The sequence below is a fragment of the Quercus suber genome, unplaced genomic scaffold (genome assembly GCF_002906115.3).
Source record: "Quercus suber isolate HL8 unplaced genomic scaffold, Cork oak 2.0 scaffold_59, whole genome shotgun sequence".
Taxonomy (NCBI): domain Eukaryota; kingdom Viridiplantae; phylum Streptophyta; class Magnoliopsida; order Fagales; family Fagaceae; genus Quercus; species Quercus suber.
In genome coordinates, this window is record NW_027069524.1 from 925,080 (window position 1) to 948,134 (window position 23,055).

Here is a 23,055-nt window from a genome sequence, read left to right on the forward strand (position 1 = left end):
TCATATCAAATATTACATATTTAAAGGTATACACTTTTTGATAATTCGATAGTTATAATGACAAAGAATTTGAACCTTCTATGTTATTCGTTAAAAATATCAGTAAGTGTTAACCAGTTAATCTACAAGACTTTTGATTTATTTAAATGTGTATCTAATATCACATCGTTAAATTTTTTTAATGATGTAAGACCATATGTATGATTAGATATAACAAATAAATTCTTAATTGTGAAGTAAACCGGGTGTTAGTTTTGGTTATCTACTTTTCTCCAAAAAGAGTAATAATCTTAATGAGAAAATCTCATTGAGTTGAACATATCAGAGAATACAAGTGGTTTTTGTTTACCAAATCATGCCCGACAATCCTCGTCCCATTGTTACACCTCATACCTTGTTATCTTTTTAATGTTCCACTATCCTCGTCACAATGTTACATGCATTGCTAGATTATATTGATTTTCTTTTCCGTGACTCACTAGTCCTAATTTGTCTCTAAAGTATGCTATCAAGCTGGAAAGAAAAATTATGTTAAAGCAATTAATTATAAATATTCCCATAACATTCTTTTTGTCTTTTCACACAGAGAGATCAGAGATGAATGGAGTCTCACGTGCGTGTGGTTTTATGTTGGAAACAAACTACTTCTTCAAAAATATTTGTAATTATCGGGTTACATACTTGGATAGTAAAAATAGTAAAATAATTTTTTTTATAAGTAGTAAAATAATGTTATATCAATTACAATATAGCATTTCAATCCATTACATAGTTTTTTTTTTTTTTTTTTTTTAATAATAAATTTTTATATCTCTAATATTGTTATAAATCTATAGGCTATCAGCTTTCGAGTTGGGCAAAGAGTGTAACCGTGTGGGTTTGAGATGTCAAGATCGCAACATATATATTTTATTATATTATGTAAGTATTTCTAATTATTTAATATATATATATATATATATATATATATACCATTTAACATTTCAATCCATTACGAAGTATTTTTTTAATCTCTAATATTGTTATAAATTTATAGGTTATTAGCTGTCGAGTTGGGTAAAGGGTGTGGCCGTGTGGGTTTGAGATGTCAGGATCGCAACATATATATATATATATATATATGAATAAAGTTTGACTATAAATTTGATTGTCGTCTAAGGTTATAATTTTCATTAAAAAAATTAACATAGTTAATATTTTGAAAATTTAACCATTAGATTTCATGTTTTTTATACTCTTAATACATATGTCAATTTTTGTACCACTTGGATATTATTTACTATATAATCTACAAATTTATTTTTTTATGCATAATTTTAGATTACAAAAACTTGTAATTTAACTGATCGATTCATGATATAACTATTTTTTTTTAGTTTTTAAATTTTTTTTACAAGTATAAAGGATATAAGAAGAAAATATAATTTAATGGTAGATTTGTCAAAATTAACGTCTAATAAAAAGATATTAAGTGAAGTTGTAATCTTAAATTACAATAAAATTCTCATATATATATATATAATATTAGCTGTTGTGAACAAATAATAGGATTAAAAATACTCTACTAATACACGTTATTTATATGGAACATAACTAAGAGAACAATCATCATTGGTGATTAGAATTCAATACTTTAATCATGTTTACGACTTGAGTATTACTCAAAAATTAAAAAAAAAAATAATAAAAAAACAAAAAACCTCTATTTACCAATCTCCTTCCCACATGTGCTCACTCCAAAAAGTCTCCCAAATTTTGAGTGTTTACACGCGCCTATTGCGCGTGGAATCTTCATTCAACTGGAACGGAAAACTGAGATATCGAACTTCGGACTCTGGAAATTCGAATTACAAAAGATTGAACGAAACCCAAACGCACTTTAGAGCGCGTGAATTAGCTTTTCAAAAAGTTAAAAAGCATAAGTACTATTTTAACCTCCACTTTCTGTCCCTTATTATAAACTATTGTTACTATTCCAATTATGTTAAGGGTTATTTTAGTCAAATAATAGTATCTGATCCCCAATCAACCTGACAATTTAAAAGTAAAAAAGAACAAAACTAAGAACAGGTTTAAGGTTAAATAATATTGGTGAGAAGTTTCTCCACAAAAAAAAAAGAAAAAAGAAAAAAAAATTGGTGAGAAATTTGAAGAAAAAAGAAAAAAAGAAAAAAAGAAAAAAACAACAATAATTTTAGCTAACAAAAAACAACTCCAACACCAACAATAACAGCCAGAGATTGCTGTTCTTTAAGCCCACCTTTTCTTTTCTTTTTTTTGTTCTTGTTGGATTCTTATCTCTCTGACTCTCTCTCTCTCTCTCTCTCTTTCTCTCTCTGAAAGGAAGTAGCTGAACTTTCTTCTCTGTAAGTACTCCATGGATGAAACATTCATCTTTCTTAGATTCTTGGGGGTTGTTCCGTTTTTTTTTTTTTAAAAATATTATTTTTTGAGTCTATCTCTCTTTCTGTCTCTCATATTTACATTTGAATTATAAATGAATGTTGATTTAATGTTATTCATAATTTTTTGTGTTCTTGTGGGGAATTGGGAAATTTGATGTAGGTGACTTGTTGATAGAGGAAGGTATCTGGGTTATCTAGATCATGCCCAGATCTTACTTTTGATTGATCCAACTGAATAGCATGCACATCTTGGCAAAAGCTTAAGAAAAGAGTGGGGAGAGAAAATAAAGAGGTGAGAATATCCATTATTTTTTTTTTTTTTTTTTTCCTTTTAGGTTGGTTGACAAAGAAGTCAGAGTTCTTGGGGTTAATTAGATTTGTTTTTTTTTTTTCTTCTTCTGGGTTTCTTAATATAATTCAAAAGGGCACATTTATTTTGGTGTAACAAGGGAAAAGATCTTTGTTTTAGATGACAAAAGCAAGATAGTGCTTTTGTTTTAGTTGTAGTTAATTAGAAATATAAGTTTAAGTTTTGTGTGTAAATTTAAGCTTTGGGGTATCTCTGAAGTATTGATTTCTTATTGATTTCTTATCATGTGAAGTGGTTTGATGTTTCTGTTCCAGATTTCCCCAAGTTCGTTTGTAACATTCTTAGAATCAAAAAAACATTCTTAGAATCAAGCAAAGATTAACAAGCTTATGGGTGGATTATCTCTTCAATGGACATGTGGACTGCTAGTTCTGGCTTGAATTTGGTTTAATGTATTGTTTGACTGAAATTTCTCTCTTCTCTGCAATTGATGCTGTGTTTTGCTTTGAATGATTTTCAATTGTATCGAAGTTCTTAAGTGCAGAAAGGAGCTTTTATTTTGCCAATTAAGTTATGATCAAACAGTTTCTTAATAAGCTCCCACGTAAGTCCTCTAAGTCGTCTGAAAATCGTGAAGGAGGGGGGACCTCTACATCATCTTCAAATGTTCCTACCAGTTTAAGAGGTGGTGATTTAGCAAGTAATCGATATGGGAACACAGGCGCTATTTCTTATTCAGATGCTACTTCAAATCTAGTATTAAATCAAGGCAATAAGCTTCAACAGGGTGTGAATTCAAAGCTGAATGGAAATTCAGCAGTTTTTTCTTATGAGGCTTTGCCTAGTTTTAAAGATGTTCCCAATACTGAGAAGCAGAACTTGTTTATTAAAAAGTTGAACATGTGTTGTGTTGTGTTTGACTTTACTGACTCAACAAAGGACTTTAAAGAAAAGGAGATCAAGCGACAGACATTGGTTGAACTTGTGGATCATATTGCTTCTGCTAATGGGAAATTCTCGGAAACTGTCATGCAAGAGATCATAAAGATGGTGTCAAAAAATTTGTTTAGAACACTCACTTCTCCACCCCGTGAGAATAAAGTCTTGGAAGGCTTTGATTTGGAAGAGGAAGAGCCATCAATGGATCCTGCATGGCCTCACTTGCAAATAGTGTATGAATTCCTTTTGAGGTTTGTCGCATCACCTGAGACAGATGCAAAGTTGGCTAAGAGGTATGTTGATCACTCATTTGTTCTCAGGTTGTTAGATCTTTTTGATTCAGAGGACCCCAGGGAGAGGGATTACTTGAAAACAGTTCTGCACCGCATTTATGGGAAATTTATGGTGCACCGACCTTTTATCAGGAAAGCAATCAACAACATCTTCTATCGTTTTATTTTTGAAACTGAGAAGCATAATGGGATTGCTGAGCTGTTAGAGATTCTTGGTAGTATAATCAATGGGTTTGCTCTGCCGCTGAAAGAAGAGCACAAGCTCTTTCTTGTTCGGGCACTTATTCCACTTCATAAACCAAAATGCATACCCATGTACCACCAGCAGTTATCTTACTGCATTACACAATTTGTGGAGAAGGACTGCAAGCTTGCTGACACTATTATAAGGGGTTTACTAAAATATTGGCCAATTACAAATAGTTCTAAGGAGGTTATGTTCCTAGGTGAGCTGGAGGAAGTTTTAGAAGCAACTCAGCCTGCAGAATTTCAGCGCTGTATGGTACCCTTGTTTCGTCAAATTGGTCGTTGCTTGAGCAGTTCACATTTTCAGGTAGGTTGTTTTACCAGTTCCATCAGTTTCTACTTGTTAGTTCCTCTTTCCTGTGTTGAATGTCTGAACTAAAGGCATGCTTCTGTGGTAGAAATTAGATAATGAGTCTTTAAGCCTTCACTTTGTCATTTCTAGTGTGAGGATTTGCTCCGGTTGCTCTTCATTTGCTTTTTCCATGATTAAACTGCTGAAAATCATTTAACACTATAGAACTTGAATTTTGTGCGCAATTTCCGCCTTTCTGGTCTTGGGCTAAAATCTGCCTTTCTCCAATTCAAATGTGTGCAAATTTAGCCCACACACAATCTATTCTAAAAGTTAGCAAATGTTAATGTTGAAAATTTTCGAACATTTTTAGAATGCCATGTTTTTGATGCCATGGACATGGATATTATGCAATATCTATTATAGAACTGATAATATGAACTATTAATTGAAAGGATTGAAATCATGATAACCAAGTTGTCTTTTGATGCAACAGAAGTGAAGGCAAAATGGGGGAAGGGAGTTAAGAAACTTGGGATTCGTAGACAGGGCATGTTGAGATGTGAATCTTGAACATGTGGCACATGTCCAAATATTGAGCTTTAGGACCTAGGTTTGTGTATATGGATATTGATTGAGGGAGGATTTCTCATTTCTGTTCATAACCCTTGTTCCATCTGCACACAGGGTTATGAACGACAGACATTGAGTGGTGGAATTGAGGCATATGTACAATCTGGATATCCTTTTGGTAATTATTTTAGATGGGTCTTTATTGTCACTCACATAGTTTGCCATGTGTATTAACATAGCATAAATCGTCATATTAGCCTGGTATGGGCCATAGTAGTTGTGCTGATTTTATGATGCTGTGATTGGATTGTGGCAAATGGTACTGATATGTAGGCTGTAATCTTGTGGCTTCTTTTAGGGTTATGGGACAATGATAGTCTTGCAGTTGTACTTGTATAAAAAAAAAAGGGTCTTGCAGTTACATCAATGGGTTACTGGTAGGGTGTTGCTGTTGTGGTTTGGTGGTTAAATTGTGGGGAGGAGAATTCTTCCCAGTGATTTGTGCTGGTGGTGGCATTGATTATTAAGATTAACTGAAGAAGTCCATTTTTTAATCAATTTTATAAAATTAATCCTTTCCATTAATTTCTTTGATGTCTTGTAAATAGTAATTGTGTGGTGGCTGCCTCCATTAGGTATTGATGGTAGTGGTGTTGGTTCTATACTAATGAAACTAGGTGGCAATTATAAATGGCTTTTTTTTACAAAAACAATTTTTTTTTTTCATAAGTTAGTGCAATTCATTAAAGAAATAAAATGTATACAGGAAGTATACAGTGAGAAAAAGATAAGAAAAGTGAAAGCAAAGAACATGGAATGAAAGAGCAACGCCATTATATCAACGGTATGATGCTGTGATTGGATTGTGGCAAATGGTATTGATATGTAGGCTGTAATCTTGAGGCTTCTTTTAGGGTTATGGGACAATGATAGTCTTGCAGTTGTACTTTTGGGTGGATGTGTGCGCGTGCACTCATCATTGATCAAAATATAGAATTATACATTTGACTGCCCACAGAAAGTTCATTCTACCAAAAAAGAGGGGGAAAATTCTAGCAATACCTAAGAATTAAAAAGTGCAAGTTGTCTAAGAAAACCCAATTTAGTGTTTAAAATTGGGTGGATTTGAGGTGTGTGTGTGCGCGCGGCGCGCACGCGCTCATCACTCATCAGAGATCAAAATGTAGAATTATAAATTTGACCGCTCACAAAAAGTTCATTCTACTAAAAAAGAGGGGGGAAAACTCTAGCAATACCTAAGAATTAAAAGGTGCATGTTGTTTAAGAAAACCCAATTTAAGTGTTTTAAATTGTTTTTGTTAAGAACAACAAAAACAATTTTATATTAAAAAAAATTTTGATTGAGTTCCTAGATTCTCTAAGCACCTGCCATTGATATAATGGCCTTGCTCTTTCATTCCATGTTTTTTGCTTTCACTTTTATTATCTTTTTCTCACTGTATACTTCCTGTATACATTTTTATTTCTTTAATGAATAGCACTTACTTATAATAAAATAAAATAAAAATTGTTTTTGTAAAAAAAAGCCATTTATAATTGCCACCTAGTTTCATTAGTATAGAACCAACACCACTACCATCAATACCTAATGGAGGCAGCCACCACACAATTACTATTTACAAGACATCAAAGAAATTAATGGAAAGGATTAATTTTATAAAATTGATTAAAAAATGGACTTCTTCAGTTAATCTAATAATCAATGCCACCACCAGCACAAATCACTGGGAAGAATTCTCCTCCCCACAATTTAACCACCAAACCACAACAGCAACACCCTACCAGTAACCCATTGATGTAACTGCAAGACCCTTTTTTTTTTATGTAAGTACAACTGCAAGACTATCATTGTCCCATAACCCTAAAAGAAGCCTCAAGATTACAGCCTACATATCAATACCATTTGCCACAATCCAATCACAGCATCATACCGTTGATATAATGGCGTTGCTCTTTCATTCCATGTTCTTTGCTTTCACTTTTCTTATCTTTTTCTCACTGTATACTTCCTGTATATGTTTTTATTTCTTTAATGAATTGCACTAACTTATGAAAAAAAAAATTGTTTTTGTAAAAAAAAGCCATTTATAATTGCCACCTAGTTTCATTAGTATAGAACCAACACCACTACCATCAATACCTAATGGAGGCAGCCACCACACAATTACCATTTACAAGACATCAAAGAAATTAATGGAAAGGATTAATTTTATAAAATTGATTAAAAAATGGACTTCTTCAGTTAATCTTAATAATCAATGCCACCACCAGCACAAATCACTGGGAAGAATTCTCCTCCCCACAATTTAACCACCAAACCACAACAGCAACACCCTACCAGTAACCCATTGATGTAACTGCAAGACCCTTTTTTTTTTATACAAGTACAACTGCAAGACTATCATTGTCNCCAATGGACCAAACACACAATTGTTGGCTTTAATGTGAGCCTCCATTGTAATTTTATTATAATAGTAATGTGCAAAGATGCATGAATGAATGATTTTTTTTAATATTTTGCTTTATGAAAATTACTTATTTAAATAGAAAGAATATGTTTTTTTAGTGTGAACATCATTTGAAAATTAAAGATTATTAAAATTTTAGATGTTCTTCAGTAAATATTATTAATTTTATCAAGACTTTCCTAAAATTATCCATTAACAAATTCCCTAAGAGCACCCATTACCAGACCCCTAATTATAAACTTATCATACAATTTTTTTAGTTTTTATAATTATAAATTTATTAATAAAATTGTTTATGACATCATCAGTTTGACCACCAGTCCAACCCTGGTCAGATGAGAGAATTGGCAACCATACTCCTTTCCATTTCTCTATCCATCCTGGTTCTTAAACCATGGCCTACAGTTAGAGCTCTACTTCCTCCAACAATGCCAAAAAGGCTCTTTATTTGCTGTTTTATAACAAAACTATCAATCTAGCTGCCTAGACCCATTTTGTCTTGCCAAAAGTAAAAAAAAAAAAAAAAAGAATTGACCATTCCCAAAACCAACTTTTCCTTAAAAAAAAAAAAAAGTAAAGAAAAGAAAAAACTTTGTTTGTTTCAAATCCAAATGATGTGGCTTTGCTTGCCTCAAGTTATGAAGAAATTGAGACTTGCCCCCTTCATTGTCCTCAAAAGCAAAAATCCACCGGATCAGGCGTTCTCTCACTCAATCTCTCTCTACATGTTTTGTTTTGGCAAAGTGAATGTTGAGGCTTGCCCTCATTTATGGTCCTTAAAAAACCATTAGACTGATCAAACTTTCCCTCGGGATCCCTTTCTGCAATGTTTGGGTTGGCTAGGTGAGTCATCATGGACAGAGGTTTTGAGGTTGACTGGTTGAGCTTGAAGGAGGTGTAGATCTTGACTTCATGAGGTTAATTGAACCTATTTAATTGGCATGATTCTTGGATTTACCAGCTGAATATATGGTTGCTAGTTTAATCTCTTTTTTTTTTTTTTTTGGTGTAACTGGATTAGACTGATGACGAGTTCATGATTGGACTGGTTGAACTGATTGGTTTGGATTTTAACTATTGGGGACCTTTATCTGTAGATCTTTGGTAATATAGAGTTTTGCCCAAAGAAGCATAGACACTGACATCACACAGGACTCGACACATGACAACACGACATTTCTTGAAAAATTAGGGCACGGGGATACAAAAATTATTGATATACTTATCAAAAATAAATTTATTAATATTTATTTTTAGGTTTTTTGATAAGTATATTTTTGGGCATAATTTATGTTTAATTTTAGGTTTTAAAAATAATTGACAACCATCAAAATGTTTGGAAACATATCTAAATTTACTTAGCAGTCATTTTTCTTAGTTATTTTACCTACAAATAATTTAATTTGAAGTAAGAATTGGAATAGCACACCAAAAGGCTTTTATACCAAAGCTTGGAATTCTAGCTTTAGCTCAAGTGATTGTTTGGTATTACTGTATGAAGTAGAGCTTTAGACGTGGAGCTTTAACGAAAAGCTCTTTATTGTTTTGAGTGTGAAAAATTACAATGAATATTGCCTTAAAATTTTGGACTTATTAAGCATGAACGCTGTATTATATAGTGTTGTCCTAAAAGCTTCAAAATTCAGCTCTTCCTCGGAGAACTTTTGAGGAGGTTAGATCTCTTTGTAGAGCTTACAAAACACTGGTAATTTTCCCCCCTCTGAAAGAGCTTTTTTAGTTCCAAAAGCTCTGGGCCAGATAGATCCTAAAACTGTTTTTAGCTTTTGGGGAGTCCTTAAAGCTCTTATTCCTCCTCACCTCACAACCAAACAGACCCAAAGCCTAAAAGGCAGAAAAGGAAGTAATTCCAGAAAATTTGATAAGTTTTCTTCCAAAGATAAAATGGGTCTTTGGTAAGACAACACGTAATAGATGCTTGATAGCTTCCAAGTAAAATTATTAAGGAGCCCAAGTCATTCCCAAGACGCTACTTATTAAACAATGTTCAATGCTAGACACATTCTCACATACTCCACAGTCCACACCTTACTAGACAATCAAATACAATTTGCAAAATAGAACTTAAAAGCAATACTAATATCACAAAGAACTTAATTCCCAAGACCCTATACTTATCAACCAAAAAAAAAAAACTGAATTCCCAAGACACTACTTTCTAAACAATGTTTAATACTAGACACATTCTCATACTCCATACCTTAAAAGCCCCTTAACTGTTATAGCTTCTTTTGATGCCTTTGGCATGTCTTCTTATCAAGTACTAAAATGTTTGATATTAAGCATTGCTTCTTTTTACTAGATGTATTTTTGTCTGACTAGCAGCCGGGTATTTCGTCTTTCTGAGAGCATTCATTTTGGAATTTTTCTGGTGTCACCTAAACCATCAACCTTTTCTCTGCGTAGTCATCGTAGTCTTTTATATCCTAGTCTTTTATTTGTTGGCATCGCCCTTTCCTTTCATATGTGCAAACAAAATAAAATCTTTATGCTTGTTTAAATTAGATGCTATATATGGAAGCTGCCACTTTTACTTGGCAATACCATACCGTTTTGTCATTTACTAATGTCAAGCTGTATCAACTTGATTTATGTCTAAACAATGATTACAAGATAGTCTTATACTTCATATTTACTGAAAGTTTTGCCTAGATTTACTCGCATTCTAGTTTGTATTCTATCCCCTCTCTCATTTAATCAACTTCTTTTGGCAGGTGGCAGAGAGGGCTTTGTTCTTATGGAACAATGATCATATTGAGAATCTTATCAAACAGAACCGCAGAGTTATACTGCCAATTATCTTCCCTTCCTTGGAGAGAAATGCAAGAAACCACTGGAACCAGGCAGTACAGAGCTTGACACTAAACGTTCGCAAGATTTTCTCTGATATTGATTCTGAGCTTTTTGAAGAGTGCTTGCTCAAGTTTCAGGAAGACGAAGCACAAGAGAAAGAAATTAAGTCGAAACGCGAAGCCACATGGAAACGCTTAGAAGAGATTGCTGCAATGAAAGCTTCAAGTAATGAACCAGTGCTTGTCTCTCCTAGAAAACCCATTCGGGCACCGTCTGGCTAGAGAGAGATTCCCATGTGTGATTACAGCGGTTTGATAATTGAATTGGTATGGAGGCCATATAAAAAAATGATTATTTAAGTAGTGAGATATCAAGCTAGTTGCCATTAGTTCCTTGGTCGCTGACCTTCTGAATTGTTGTTTAATCAGGTGATTGAGTCCCAAACTCAAGGAAACCACTGCATGGGGTTCAGAGTAGCCCCAATTTGGTTTAACTCACGTGGACTGTATATATTTGATTGGATGGAGTAAGCAAAATGGGTGTTGCAAAGCGTGTTCAATTTGAAGATCTAGCCTGCAAAGTAGTTGCCTATTTGCTGTTGATGTTGTTGCATGTGGGAAAAAAGTGCGGGAGAAAAAAGAGCTCGAATTTGACATAAATGTGCTACATGTGAATTTGGTTTAATGGAGTAGGCTCAATCTTTTGATTATTTATATGTATCATCATACTTTGTTGCTTTTGTGAGTGTTCGTTGCTTGGCATAAAATTGTTTAAAAGATAAAAAGTTTGTAGCCAGTAGAGCATGAAATGCTTTCCTCATTGTTCAACTAAACTTCTCTTAATGTTGTATTCTTTATGACCACAACCCACCCAAATCTGTTGAGTATTGCTGTTAGTACATGATATTTGTAGTCTATCTTCTTAGTACAAGGGGCCAAAGCCGGAAGCTCTACCTGAAGGGCAATTTCTTGTGATTAAAGATATTTAAAACGATCATAGTGAATAGGAGAGGTAGTTCGTCGACATTCTTATTCCCAATTTGAAAGAGGTTGATTTCTAGATTTAAATTTGCATGTCATTTGAGTGTTTTTAGAAAATGATCTTCCATTTTGTTACGAACCTAATTTTGATATAATATTCAAAACTAAAAGTTCTATAAATACTAATAAGATTCAAATTGGTAGGTTGTTGGTTTCAGTTTCTCACCAATCATTGGCTCAAATAAAAAAAAAAGTTTAGGCAAAAATTCAAAACTAATCTTCTAACTCTCAGTATTTTTTATTTCATTCCTCTAACTTTCAATTGCTGTCAATTTAGTATTCTTTTAGATCTTAGTTATCTGCTGTCGTCAATTAATCAAAATCACGTTGTTTTGGCCTTTTTTATTTTTATTTTATTTTTATTTTTATTTTTTTCTAAAATAAATTTCAGAATTAAAAAAAAAAGAAAAAAAAAAGAAAAGAAAAGAAGAAAACATTTAGTAATTGGCCAACGAAAAGCCCGAAACTCCATTCAGTCAAAACCAAGGAAATACGACACCCATTCAGTCAGAACTCCATCAACGAAACCCTAGAATCTTCAAAGTACCAATGTCTGCGTTCGTTGCCCTAAGAGGAAGAAGGAAAAGGTCGGTGTCACGATCTTCATCGTCATCACCATCACCATCTTCCACCACCACCTCCTCCTTTTCTTTGAGAAAAACAGTTTGTATTCGTGCAATTTCTGAAGAAGGTCAATCTAATTGGTTTTTGGTTAATAAACGTAGCACGTACAAGGGAGAAATCCTTAGGAAGATTGGCTGAATGGTTAATTTAATTAGAGGATTGAACTTGATTTGAGTTACAAGGGTTACAACAATATAAAGGAGTGAAAATCCTAGTAGAAATTGGAGTGTTAAAGACTATAATATATATAGGAAAATGTTAACAAGCACCGCATAAGTGCTTGTTAAGATTGTACAAAAGTGAGTCTCATTTAATAAAAAAATTAAATCAATAAATGAAAATGACATAAAACTAGTCCTTTTGGTTATTTAAATATTTTTTCTCTCCGCAAAGTTAACACAACTCATATATATATATATATATATTGACCAAAGTTGGAATGGCATTGAAGTTGAACATCACTGTCACGTTGTTCCTTGAGCTCACTGATCTTGTTGAATCCAAATGTCAATGTGTTAAGTTAAGTTTGTACTACGAAAGCCTAGGTCCAGTCCAAATCCGATACAACCCTGGTTCAATGACTCTTTAATCTAACAGGTGAGAAGTGTGTATCAAAGGACACGGGGTGAGTTGAGAAAGAAGATGGGATGCGGTGAAAGAATTAAAGGATAAAATTAAGGACAAAAATACATATAAATAACAAAATATTGTAAAAATATATGTTATGTTATTTAAGTAACGAAAACTGTTAAGCAACCAAATAGCCTTAAATATTTATAAGCAACCAAATAGCCTTAAATATTTATCGAAGTGCATATGTTAAACAGTTTTTAGGCATGCAACTTCCGCGAAATCCCCAAAGAAAAGCTAAATGATACGATTTCGTACGGTGCCGTTCTGTGGGGCCCATCATAAGGTAACAAAGACCGTACCTATCTCCGTTGAGAGAAAAGAATTAAAGAAAAGAACAAATACTATGTTGCTAAGCTATCATACCATATGAAGCCAAATTGATTGTGATAAATAGATGGTCCCCATTATAGCAAATCAAGTTGTGACCCTGGGCCCCAAGCTTTCTAGTGGCAAGAGAATTTATATTGGACAAAATTTATATATAGTATTTTAAGTGTGGTTCTTTAGGGTTTTCTTTTAAGATTTTGATATGTGGTCACTTAATTAAAAAAATGCTCTTTCATTTCATGAGATAAAAGCCACATGACAAAATCTAAAAAGAGGAACCTAAAAAATAGCACCTAAATACTATTCCTAATTCTTACCCATTTATATTCTATTTTGATTTCACATGAGGATGGGAAGTCATAAATTCAAAAAAAAAAAATACATAGTTTAAACACTATTAGTATTCATTTTTTTGATAGCTTATTTTATTTGGGAAATGAAATACATGTTTTGATGACTTAACAAGTGGTGTATATCTATAAGAGCTAACTTTTGGATACACAATATTGGCTTTTAAACGCACGCAAACACTTTTCTTATCCGGATGTGAGATAAATATCTTCTTTTTTTATGGTCTATTTTAGAGGAGAAATGAAGAAAGGAAAGATGTGTTTTGAAAACTTACAAGTAATGTATAAATTTTATAAAATTATTACTTAAAATTTTTAGGTATGATATCTACCATTTGTAAGTGTTTAAATTTTTATCTTTTTTTAAATAAAAATTAATAAATAAAATTCTTAAATTAAAACATTTGAAATAAATGATTATGATCATAGTGAGTAACATAATCAAGATGTATAACATAGAAGAATATTATATAGATTTACCTTGGATGTGTAAGTTAAAATATAAATAGTGAAAGTAAATTTTGTTTAAAAGATTGTTAATGGCTAATCGGTGACTATGCACATATCATTTAATTGAGCTCTCTTGTTAGATCAAAATATGACCAAGTTTAGTCATTTATTTCATGGGCATTTCAAATCAGAATGAAGTGAAAGCTAAATCTTTAATTATATGGGCATTCTACGTTAAGGTAAATCAATAGAATTCATTTGTTAATGGATTTTGACACTTTGTAATTGCTGATCATGGATGAATTGCTAGTACTTTACTTAATTGAATAGTTTTTTTGATGTGCAAGTTAAAATATTACTAAAAATAGAAGTTAGATTTTGTTTAAGAAGTATCAAAAACTAGTTGTTGAGAACATACAATTCGTATTTAATTGACTTGCATTTTGTTTCAAACTGGAATAAGACCAAGTTTAGTCTCTTTTTTTTCTTTCTTTCTTTTTTGTATACATTTACAAATTTTACGCAAGCTAAATAAGTCCCCCATTAACAAGGATGCACAATTAATTAGCAAGGATGAATATATGTGTGGCACAATCCCAAATTCTAAAAGAACCTCAAACCGCTTAAATGTGTCACTGTCAGAGTTCCAAAATTGGCTTTTTACTAAAAGAATTAATAGAAAAGGTAATGATTCATTTAAAAATATATAGAAAAACTAACAAATTAATTGATAGTAGAAAATTAAAGGGGAAAAACTAATGAATTTATAAGTAAATAATAAATTGCAACCATTTTTTCAAAAAAATAAATTGTAACTATCGAATTTATTAGCCAAATAAGCACAATAACACATATACAAATGCATATTTCAATTACCACTACATTTGCTTTAATCAAATTTCTATTGAAATTAAAGTTGTTTGAATTTTCAACTGCTACGCCAAGCTTAGGACCCTCCATATTAATTTGTACCAAGTAATGAAGACACCCCATTCTTGCAATCGTTTTGGACTGGAAAAAGAAAGAGGAAAAAACAATTAATTCATTAATTTAAACTATTCCAGCTCCAACTCCAATCCTAGCTAGAAATAGGAAAGTTTATAAACCATGTACACGTATTAGTACTAGTAGTACTATTTCTCTTTTATTTTGCTAACTTGTACACGTTATCTCTTCAAATATATAGTTTCCTAACTTGTACACGTATCTCTTGATTAAGGTAAGCTGAATTCCTAGCTAGCAACAGTTATTAAGCGGCCACCGCCTACCCATTTTGTCACATCTCAAAAACTACCTTATCTTAGTTAAAACCCTATATATCTTTATTCAATTGTTTTGAAACACCTCTGGTCACAGTTGATCTCCAACTATTTTTGGTGGTTTCTCTTCCTCATAGCATTTAGCTACGTTCTTATATTCAACGCAACCACCCTCTCTTTCACATGAGTATACTAGAAATTACCAGCTTAAGGGTCCTGATGAACGTAGCACGTACAAGGGAGAAATCCTTAGGAAGATTGGCTGAATGGTTAATTTAATTAGAGGATTGAACTTGATTTGAGTTACAAGGGTTACAACAACATAAAGGAGTGAAAATCCCAGTAGAAATTGGAGTGTTAAAGACTATAATATATATAGGAAAATGTTAACACTACAACAAAAAACGTTTATTGCAACGAAAAAAATCATTGCAATAGCATTAGAGTCATTGCAATAGTTGATACAAGATGTTGCAATAAAATTTGAGGTAATAGGTTTATACAACAAAAATTTTTGTTGTAATAAACTCCAAATATTTTAATAATAACTTTGATGCAATGATATATATACTGTTGCAATAAACAATTTACTATTTTGAATATCTTGTAAGTATAGGCTATTACTTCATGAAACTTATTGTCATATATTGCAAATAATTAAACAAAATAAGTCGGATTAAATTACTGCAATGATACCTTTATTGTAAAAGATAATTAATTCATTTTATCACTGCGGTTGACTATGAAATAATTGATATCAAATTATTGCAACGAAATATTCGTTGCAATTACATGTTTGTCATTGCAATAGATTGTAAAAGAATTAATATCAAATTATTGAAATGGTAACTTCGTTGCAATAAGCTATTAGTTCAAAATTTTCGTTGCAGTAGATTGTAAAAACAATTTGTATCAATTTATTGCAATGATTCTTTCATTTTAAGTTATTGCAACAATTTTTCCTAATATATTATAACTTCTATTGCAACTGAAAATTATAAGTTATTGCAACTTATTATTGTTGATGCAATAGTTTGACGCTTTTAAGTTACTATTGCAACCATTTTAACTTGTAGATGTGATATTTTATCTAAAACTACTATGTACATATTTTGTTGTATTAACACTTGATGTAATAGACATTTTTTGATGTAGTGATGTGAAGCTCAGACACTGTACGTATGTTCACTAGTGTTTTATTTTTAGTGATTTTTTGCTGGAACTCTTATATGGAATGATTGCTTACTGAGTTCTCTTAACTATAAAGGAAAATCACCCAGATTCATGATTTTTCTTTGGCTGTATATGTTTCTGGCAGAGGAAATTTATGTAATGTTGCATTCCTCCGGAAACCCTTTTAAAAATCTTAAAAAAAAAAATGTAATCTTTGGTTGCTCTATGAGTTTCTGGCATAAACTACTTATAACAAAAAAAGTGTTTTGGCATAAATTAACAAAGTCCAATTTGCATCTATGCTCAAAACACTCACTAATTTTATTAATCAATTCTCCACCTTTTTGAATACATTGAGCACTGTTGCAGGGGTATTTCTTTGATTGAGGATAACCGACAAGATGAGGCAATTGCTTCCTTAGAAGTAATCGGCAAGAATGGTGGAATATTGGAGATGAGGACTCCTCAGACTACACTAGTCTAAGCTACATTAAACTTATGTAAAAGATGAGGATGATTGTACTTTTTTTTTTTGAACTTGGATTAATTATTCTTTGAAATATGTTTCTTTTCTAGATGTAAAGTGCAAATTTATTCTCACGTACAGTTTGAGGTCGACCAAATTATGAGACCCAGCAAACACTGGGTCGTGTCTATATCTTATTTTTGAGGCCATTGTCTTAAATCCCAAAATATGTGTGTTATTGTGCATGTTTTGTGAAAAGCATTGGCTTTTCATATCTTGACTATTTTTCTAGATTGTGGAGCCATAGATCGTTGCAATAACTCCACCATTGAATCCAATGGTTGGCTAGTTTAGTAGTTTAAACTATAGCTTGATTGGTAATAGAATTGTAGAGGAAAGGATGCTATAACAAAGAGCGGCATGTTAACTTGTGATATGGAGAGCTTCACTTAGAAAAGAGTGGACGCTATAACAAAAGACGGACGTGCTGACAATGATTGTCATCACAAGAATGTGAAATAGTGGCAAATTTTGGTAGTTGCAGTAGCAGCCTGTGAAAGAAAAAAGTAGTTATATATATATATATATATTTTTTTTTCAAAGCTGCTTCAATTGCAGTAGCAGCTTTGTGGTTATGTACACGAGCAAGCCTTCATTTCTCAATGGCATGTTTCTCGCTTTGTTTTCTTATAATGGTAGTAATATAAATAATAAGGCTAAATTACAAATTATACTCTCTACGTGGTTTTCTTTTTATCCTTTTAATTTTAGATTTTTTGAAACTTTCTCCTCAATTTTCATTCTGTGTTCCTTGTGGTCCTTCCATTCACTTCCATCAAATGAGTTTTGTTAAGCGCTTAAAACAATGTGATTTTGATTTTTCTGTCCAATTTAACTTTCATTCTTTTTTCTTTTCTTTAATTTTTACTTAAAATTTTTTTTGTCTTTCAAACACATATGGACTCACCCCATTCTGAAAATTTCAACCTTAAATTAATATATAAGCCAGAAGCCTCACATGAGGGAAAAAAAAATTATATACACCTGAAAGCTGAGAATCATTTTCAAAATTACATACACCGAATCACCAATTAATGTTGCCCAAGTAGGAGAATGATAGAATTAGGCTTCCATTAATTGGACTTATGGATTTTATAAGACGGGTTAAATGTGAATTAGTTTATACTTGGAGAGTCCGTTAATATATTGTGGTCAAATTCAGTATGCATGGAACCTTAGTATACCTTGTTAACATAAAAGTGATGATCAAATAAGGCCGCTAACCAACCTCAGTTAGATCCGTAAAGAAGTTCAAGTTTTAGCTCATATCACATTAACATAACCTGAATAGGCTGAATTCAGGTCAACTAGCGTACTCAAAGTTCAATTATACACAAGCTTAAAAACCATTCAGCTTCTCTTGCTCGTACCATATCTCCAAGATATTGAAATGCTTATTAAACTCTCAACAGTAAAACCAAATTCAAAAAAATAAATAATTTCAAATTCAAAAAAAAAAAAAAAAAATCTTAAAGATTTTGGTGCTCCTTGCATCATAATATAAGCAATCCCATTGACAAATCCTACTTCAAAGGGTTTTGTTTCATTAAAGTCCTCAGATACAAGGACATCCACTAAAACTAGTTGTTCTTGCTTCCTGCTTACTCACTCTTACATTAGTCCAAGACCATGTAACCCTTAAAATTGAGCAGCCAATCCTAGGTATTTCAAATTTAGACATCTTGTGTGAGCATTTCATGGCAAGGGTATGGGAAATAAAAGTTTGCTTTTTATCATTTGAGAAGGATTGTGGCTATACTTTTTTTTTGAATTAAAACAGCAGAAATATCTGTACAAGTTACTATAAGTAACTTACCTGAACCAATTCCTTTTCTTTTATTAGTCCCTTAATGGTTCCACCTTAGGCTAGTAGTTCAAACAATATATGCAAATTATAAATTATAAAGTAAGAATATATATATTTTTGATAAGCACTAATACTTATTCATAAAGAAAACAGAATGGTAAAAAGTGCCCAAACAAGACTAGGATAGGATTATAGCAAAACTATAATAAGGTCTTGCTTCCTTTTCTATTCACTTAGACAGGCTAACACAGCACCATGCCCCCACTAAGCACAACCACAAAATCTATACCTGCAGAAACCTGAGTCCCCCAGACACCAATTGAGCTCATTCCTAAACTATCATAAGGTCCCAATGATATTATAGTTTTAAAACTTATCCCCCATATTTTGCAGCTGCCATATCTTAAAACATTGCCAACAAGGAACTCTAGCTCAAATGACACCTCCTCCCCTCGTAAGAAAAAAGTAGGAGGATGAGGTTATGGTTCAATGCTTGTATAGCTTACCAATAAAAAAAAATCTTATAATCTTGCTCCTTTGTGATCTTTAAAAGTCCCTCAAGCCACATGCTATTACAAGCCTAATCTAGGCAAGTGTTATTTGATATTTTACCTACTTATATGTTAGATTAGAGGAGTCCAAATCTTCTATCCCACTATTCCTGTTCCACTATATACTCCACAAATAAAAACATACCACATGTCTATCTATTTTATTTTTCCTTAAATTTATGCATTCTATTATTTCAATTACCTAAATAAGATAAGTTATTTATTTATTTATTTTAGGAAATTGAAATAATAGAAGGCATAAATTTAGGGAAAAGTAAAATAGATGGACATGTGGCATGTTTTTATTTGTGGAGTATATAATAGAGTAGGAAGAGTGAGACAGAAGATTTGGACTCAGATTAGAGAGACTCTTATGATCCAATAACATTATAAAAGGGAGGAAAGGGGAGTAGAAGAAGAAAAAAGAAGAAAATCTTTTATACTGATGAGATATTTACAAATAAAGTGAATTGACAAGACCCAAAAAACAAAAAACAAAAAAACTAGGACAAATATTTACAAATGTGATCCAATGACAGATGCGCATATGATGATCAACAAGGACATCAGAGTTCAAATGAAATTTGAAATGTAGTATGTAGTAATCATTAGTACAGAGACAAACTCTTACCTCTTTCCCTATCTTTCCACTAATGATACCACCTTTAATTGAAGCTATCAACTCAGCTAGCTCCTGGGGGATTAACTTCATCTCATTTATGGTCAACTTTTCATTTTTCATGTAGGCAGCAATATCACTCATTATCCAATTGGCAGCCAGCTTCACATCAGATCCCTTTGCAATAGTTGCAACAAAAATTTTTGCAACCTGAGACATTCATTCAGCAAAAGACCCATATCTCAGATCATTCGAGCATGACACATGTCCAAAACAAATACTTTAAAGCAACAGATACATGGTCATAAAGGCATGCAAGAAATATCTTTCAGGCTTGCCTCCAAGACAGACTAAGGCAAATGCCTCAAGGTACAGCATTAGAGGCTTAAATGAACTTGGCCACCTTTCAAATCCTGAGACATTCAAGAGGCACATGGAAAATGCTTGAAGCTTGTGATATATGACTGAAATACATGAATAAACAAATTTTGGAGTTTCTATTACAGGATTAAGAGCTAACTCTCTCTCTCTCTCTCTACCTCTCTCTCTTTCCACTTTTTTACTTGCATCTCATTTTGAATAAATGCATGTAGATTAAGGACCTTAGGCACAATTCTACATTGGGAATTATTGTATAGCAAAAAATCTCATACAAACTTCAAAGCTTCTGGAAATATAGAAAACTTATTGAAGTTCCCCATTGAATAGAAAGCATTACATCTGACTAATTCCTAAACCTACTCCTTGGAAGCTAAAAATTACAAATTATGCAACAATTAAAAAAAAAATCAAAATAATATTGTTTCTCACTGCCAGTGCCAATATCTCTCTAGACTAACCAAAGCTGTTCTTATTTTTATTAACCATTCCTTTAATTTTATGTAATGAATATGAATTGGGTTTTTCCTTCTCTTCTCTTTTTCTTCTTCTTTCTTTTTTGATAAGTAATAAGAGACTGTTTTTAATCATAGAGGTTTTTTTTTCTATTTTATTTGGTTGACCTTTACCTTCAAAATCCTGAATGTGTAAAGCAAAAGCTTGTAAATGCCAATTGAGCAGTCCCCAGATAGTAAAAACATTCAAAGTAATGAGGAGGGCTCCCATTAATGTCATTTTGCTAGGAAAAGAACATCTGCATGCTTAGGCCCATCTTCTCATACCTTCTATGCTTCACTTCTGGAAGTTCAGGCAATGAATCATGAATACTATTGACATATTCTTTAGTGAGAGTAACTCCTCGAAGGTCTGGTTCTGGGAAATATAGATAATCAGAAAGCCCTTCCTTTTTCCTCATTGTAACTGTTTTCTAAAAAGTATAACACAGGTTAATGGAACATAAAGTAGACACAAAATGACCAAGTGAATTATAAATCTAGTACTTGTTTCCACTACATCACTAGAATAAAAGCAAGATGTAGCAATAACCTGAGCGCCTTCTTCACAGAGACGAGTTTCCTGTGTAATTTGATCACTCTGGCCTTGGGCTATGAAGAAGCACCTCCCTTGAAATTTCAAAATCAATAGCCCTGCTGACTGACGAAAAAGAGTTCAGATTTTTTATCTCAACCTGACAATACAAGAGGGGCTTAGTTAAGGCACCAGCGCACTGCCAATTACTATGCACATCAAATGCATTGAGCTCTAGCTCAAATAAGACTTTTTTTCCTCCTATAACAGTAAGAAGCAAGAATTAAACTACCTTTGTCCCAAGCTGTGATTGCCCAATTGGTCAAACTGAGACATTCACATCACAACGAAGTGAACCTTCTTGCATTTTGCCATTACTCACTCCCAAATAATCAGCTAACCTCTGTATTTCTGCTGCATATTCTGCAGCTTCAACACCAGTTCTCATATCAGGTTCTGAAACAATCTCCCTGCTCTATTTAAATCAACCTGCAACAAAATCAACCATATCAACAAGTCTATAATATACATAGTAATCACCAATTTCGCCAAGAGTCTTGTAGCTCAACTGGTTGGCATCTCTTAGTGTTTCAAAATGAGATATCTAGGGTTCAAATCTCCCCTCCCCAATTATTGAATCATCAAAATAAGAATAATAATAATAACCAATTGCCACTCTTCTAAATCTATATATGAGATACGTGTCACAAACAAATTTTCTTTTTGAAATGCCTACCAACTCATGCATTACGCTAGATAATAAGGCAATAAATTGCAAAATTAGCATGCTTATAGAATCAACTTAAGTTAATTAACCCACAAATCACATGGCTAACACTTGGAACCTGATTAAACATGAAAACAGTCAGCAATAAATATTCTTGAAAATAAAAGGAGAATATAGTTTGTTATAATAATCATAATAATAAAGTTATTAAATTTACTATTTTCTAATTGCTTAAATATTTAGGTGAACCAATAATTTATTATAACATCATAGTAGAGAGTTCTATCCGTGTTTCTAGTTTACGTCTTATTTAAAAAATTAAAAATCTATGTATTGAGCCCCACCAATTAAGGGAGAATATGGGCTCACATGGCACAAGAGGAGTGTTAGGATAATCAGCAAATAATTAGATTTATTATTTTTTTTTAGTACTTTTCAAATAATTAAATCTATTATTTTTTAGTACTTTTTTTAGAGAATCTGATAATTTATCATGATTAAAATATAAAATATAGTAAAAATTGGTACGGTACGCAGGCAAAACTTCCATTTTCTGAATGAAGCAGCTTGCCTGCATCTTCCTCCATGTGAACCCTTGTAATGCCAAAACTCCTATGCCCACCACCAAACTCCACAGGAATATCCAAATCAATGTAACCACCATTTGCAATTGGAACATCAAATTGAGATATTTGGTACCCTTTTGGAAGGACCGGGTAAAAGTACTGTTTCCTATCAAAATTTGAGTTTAGAGAGAACTTGCAGTTCAGTGCAAGACCCAGTTTCACCGCCAATTCAATGACCTTTTGAGTCCAAAACTGGCAAAGCACCAGGCATACCCATGCAAATGGGGCAAACACTAGTATTTGTTGGAGTCCCAAAATTTTAAGGACAGCCACAAAAGGCTTTGGTGAGTGTTGAGCTGGACATGAGTTTCTATACCGATTATTGCTTCATAGTCTTTTAAGATTTTATCAATCTGGGTACGAGGTAAAACTTTGATTGGAGGCTTTTGTTTTTGTTGAGCGGCTGTTTGGGCTTCTGTGGTTTTCATAGTGCAATATAATAAAGCACCATTCTTTCTTCTAAACAATGCAGTCTGGTACAGCAACAGAGGGTAGTTTTGAATTCTTCCAAAAATATTGGAAGCCATCATCATGGTCTGAATCAATCAATATATCAAACAATACATAGGCTGTGTCTG

The 23,055-nt window shown here is 32.6% G+C and overlaps 1 protein-coding gene, 1 long non-coding RNA gene and 1 pseudogene across 3 annotated transcripts; 1 reads left to right on the plus strand and 2 right to left on the minus strand.

Moving 5' to 3' along the window:
* The first annotated feature begins 2,135 nt into the window (after positions 1–2,135).
* LOC111992507 (serine/threonine protein phosphatase 2A 57 kDa regulatory subunit B' theta isoform) lies at positions 2,136–11,244 on the plus strand. 2 transcript variants are annotated; one of them, XM_024024375.2, is made up of 5 exons: positions 2,136–2,366; positions 2,566–2,697; positions 3,030–4,500; positions 10,280–10,684; positions 10,787–11,244. In XM_024024375.2, the coding sequence occupies exons 3-4, from the start codon at positions 3,289–3,291 to the stop codon at positions 10,637–10,639; spliced, it is 1,572 nt and encodes a 523-aa protein (XP_023880143.2). In that variant the 5' UTR covers positions 2,136–2,366; positions 2,566–2,697; positions 3,030–3,288; the 3' UTR covers positions 10,640–10,684; positions 10,787–11,244. The 2 variants fall into 2 exon arrangements, with proteins under 2 accessions (XP_023880143.2, XP_065628516.1); XM_065772444.1 differs by lacking the exon at positions 2,566–2,697.
* Positions 11,245–20,719: 9,475 nt separating this feature from the next.
* On the minus strand, positions 20,720–21,544 carry LOC111992476 (uncharacterized). The gene is made up of 3 exons (XR_010628655.1): positions 21,417–21,544; positions 21,143–21,284; positions 20,720–21,023 (listed from the first exon to the last, which is right to left on the minus strand). It is a non-coding gene; the product is annotated as an uncharacterized LOC111992476 (long non-coding RNA).
* A 411-nt stretch (positions 21,545–21,955) lies between these two features.
* On the minus strand, positions 21,956–23,004 carry LOC136061128 (glutamyl-tRNA(Gln) amidotransferase subunit B, chloroplastic/mitochondrial-like; annotated as a pseudogene).
* Positions 23,005–23,055: the final 51 nt, after the last annotated feature.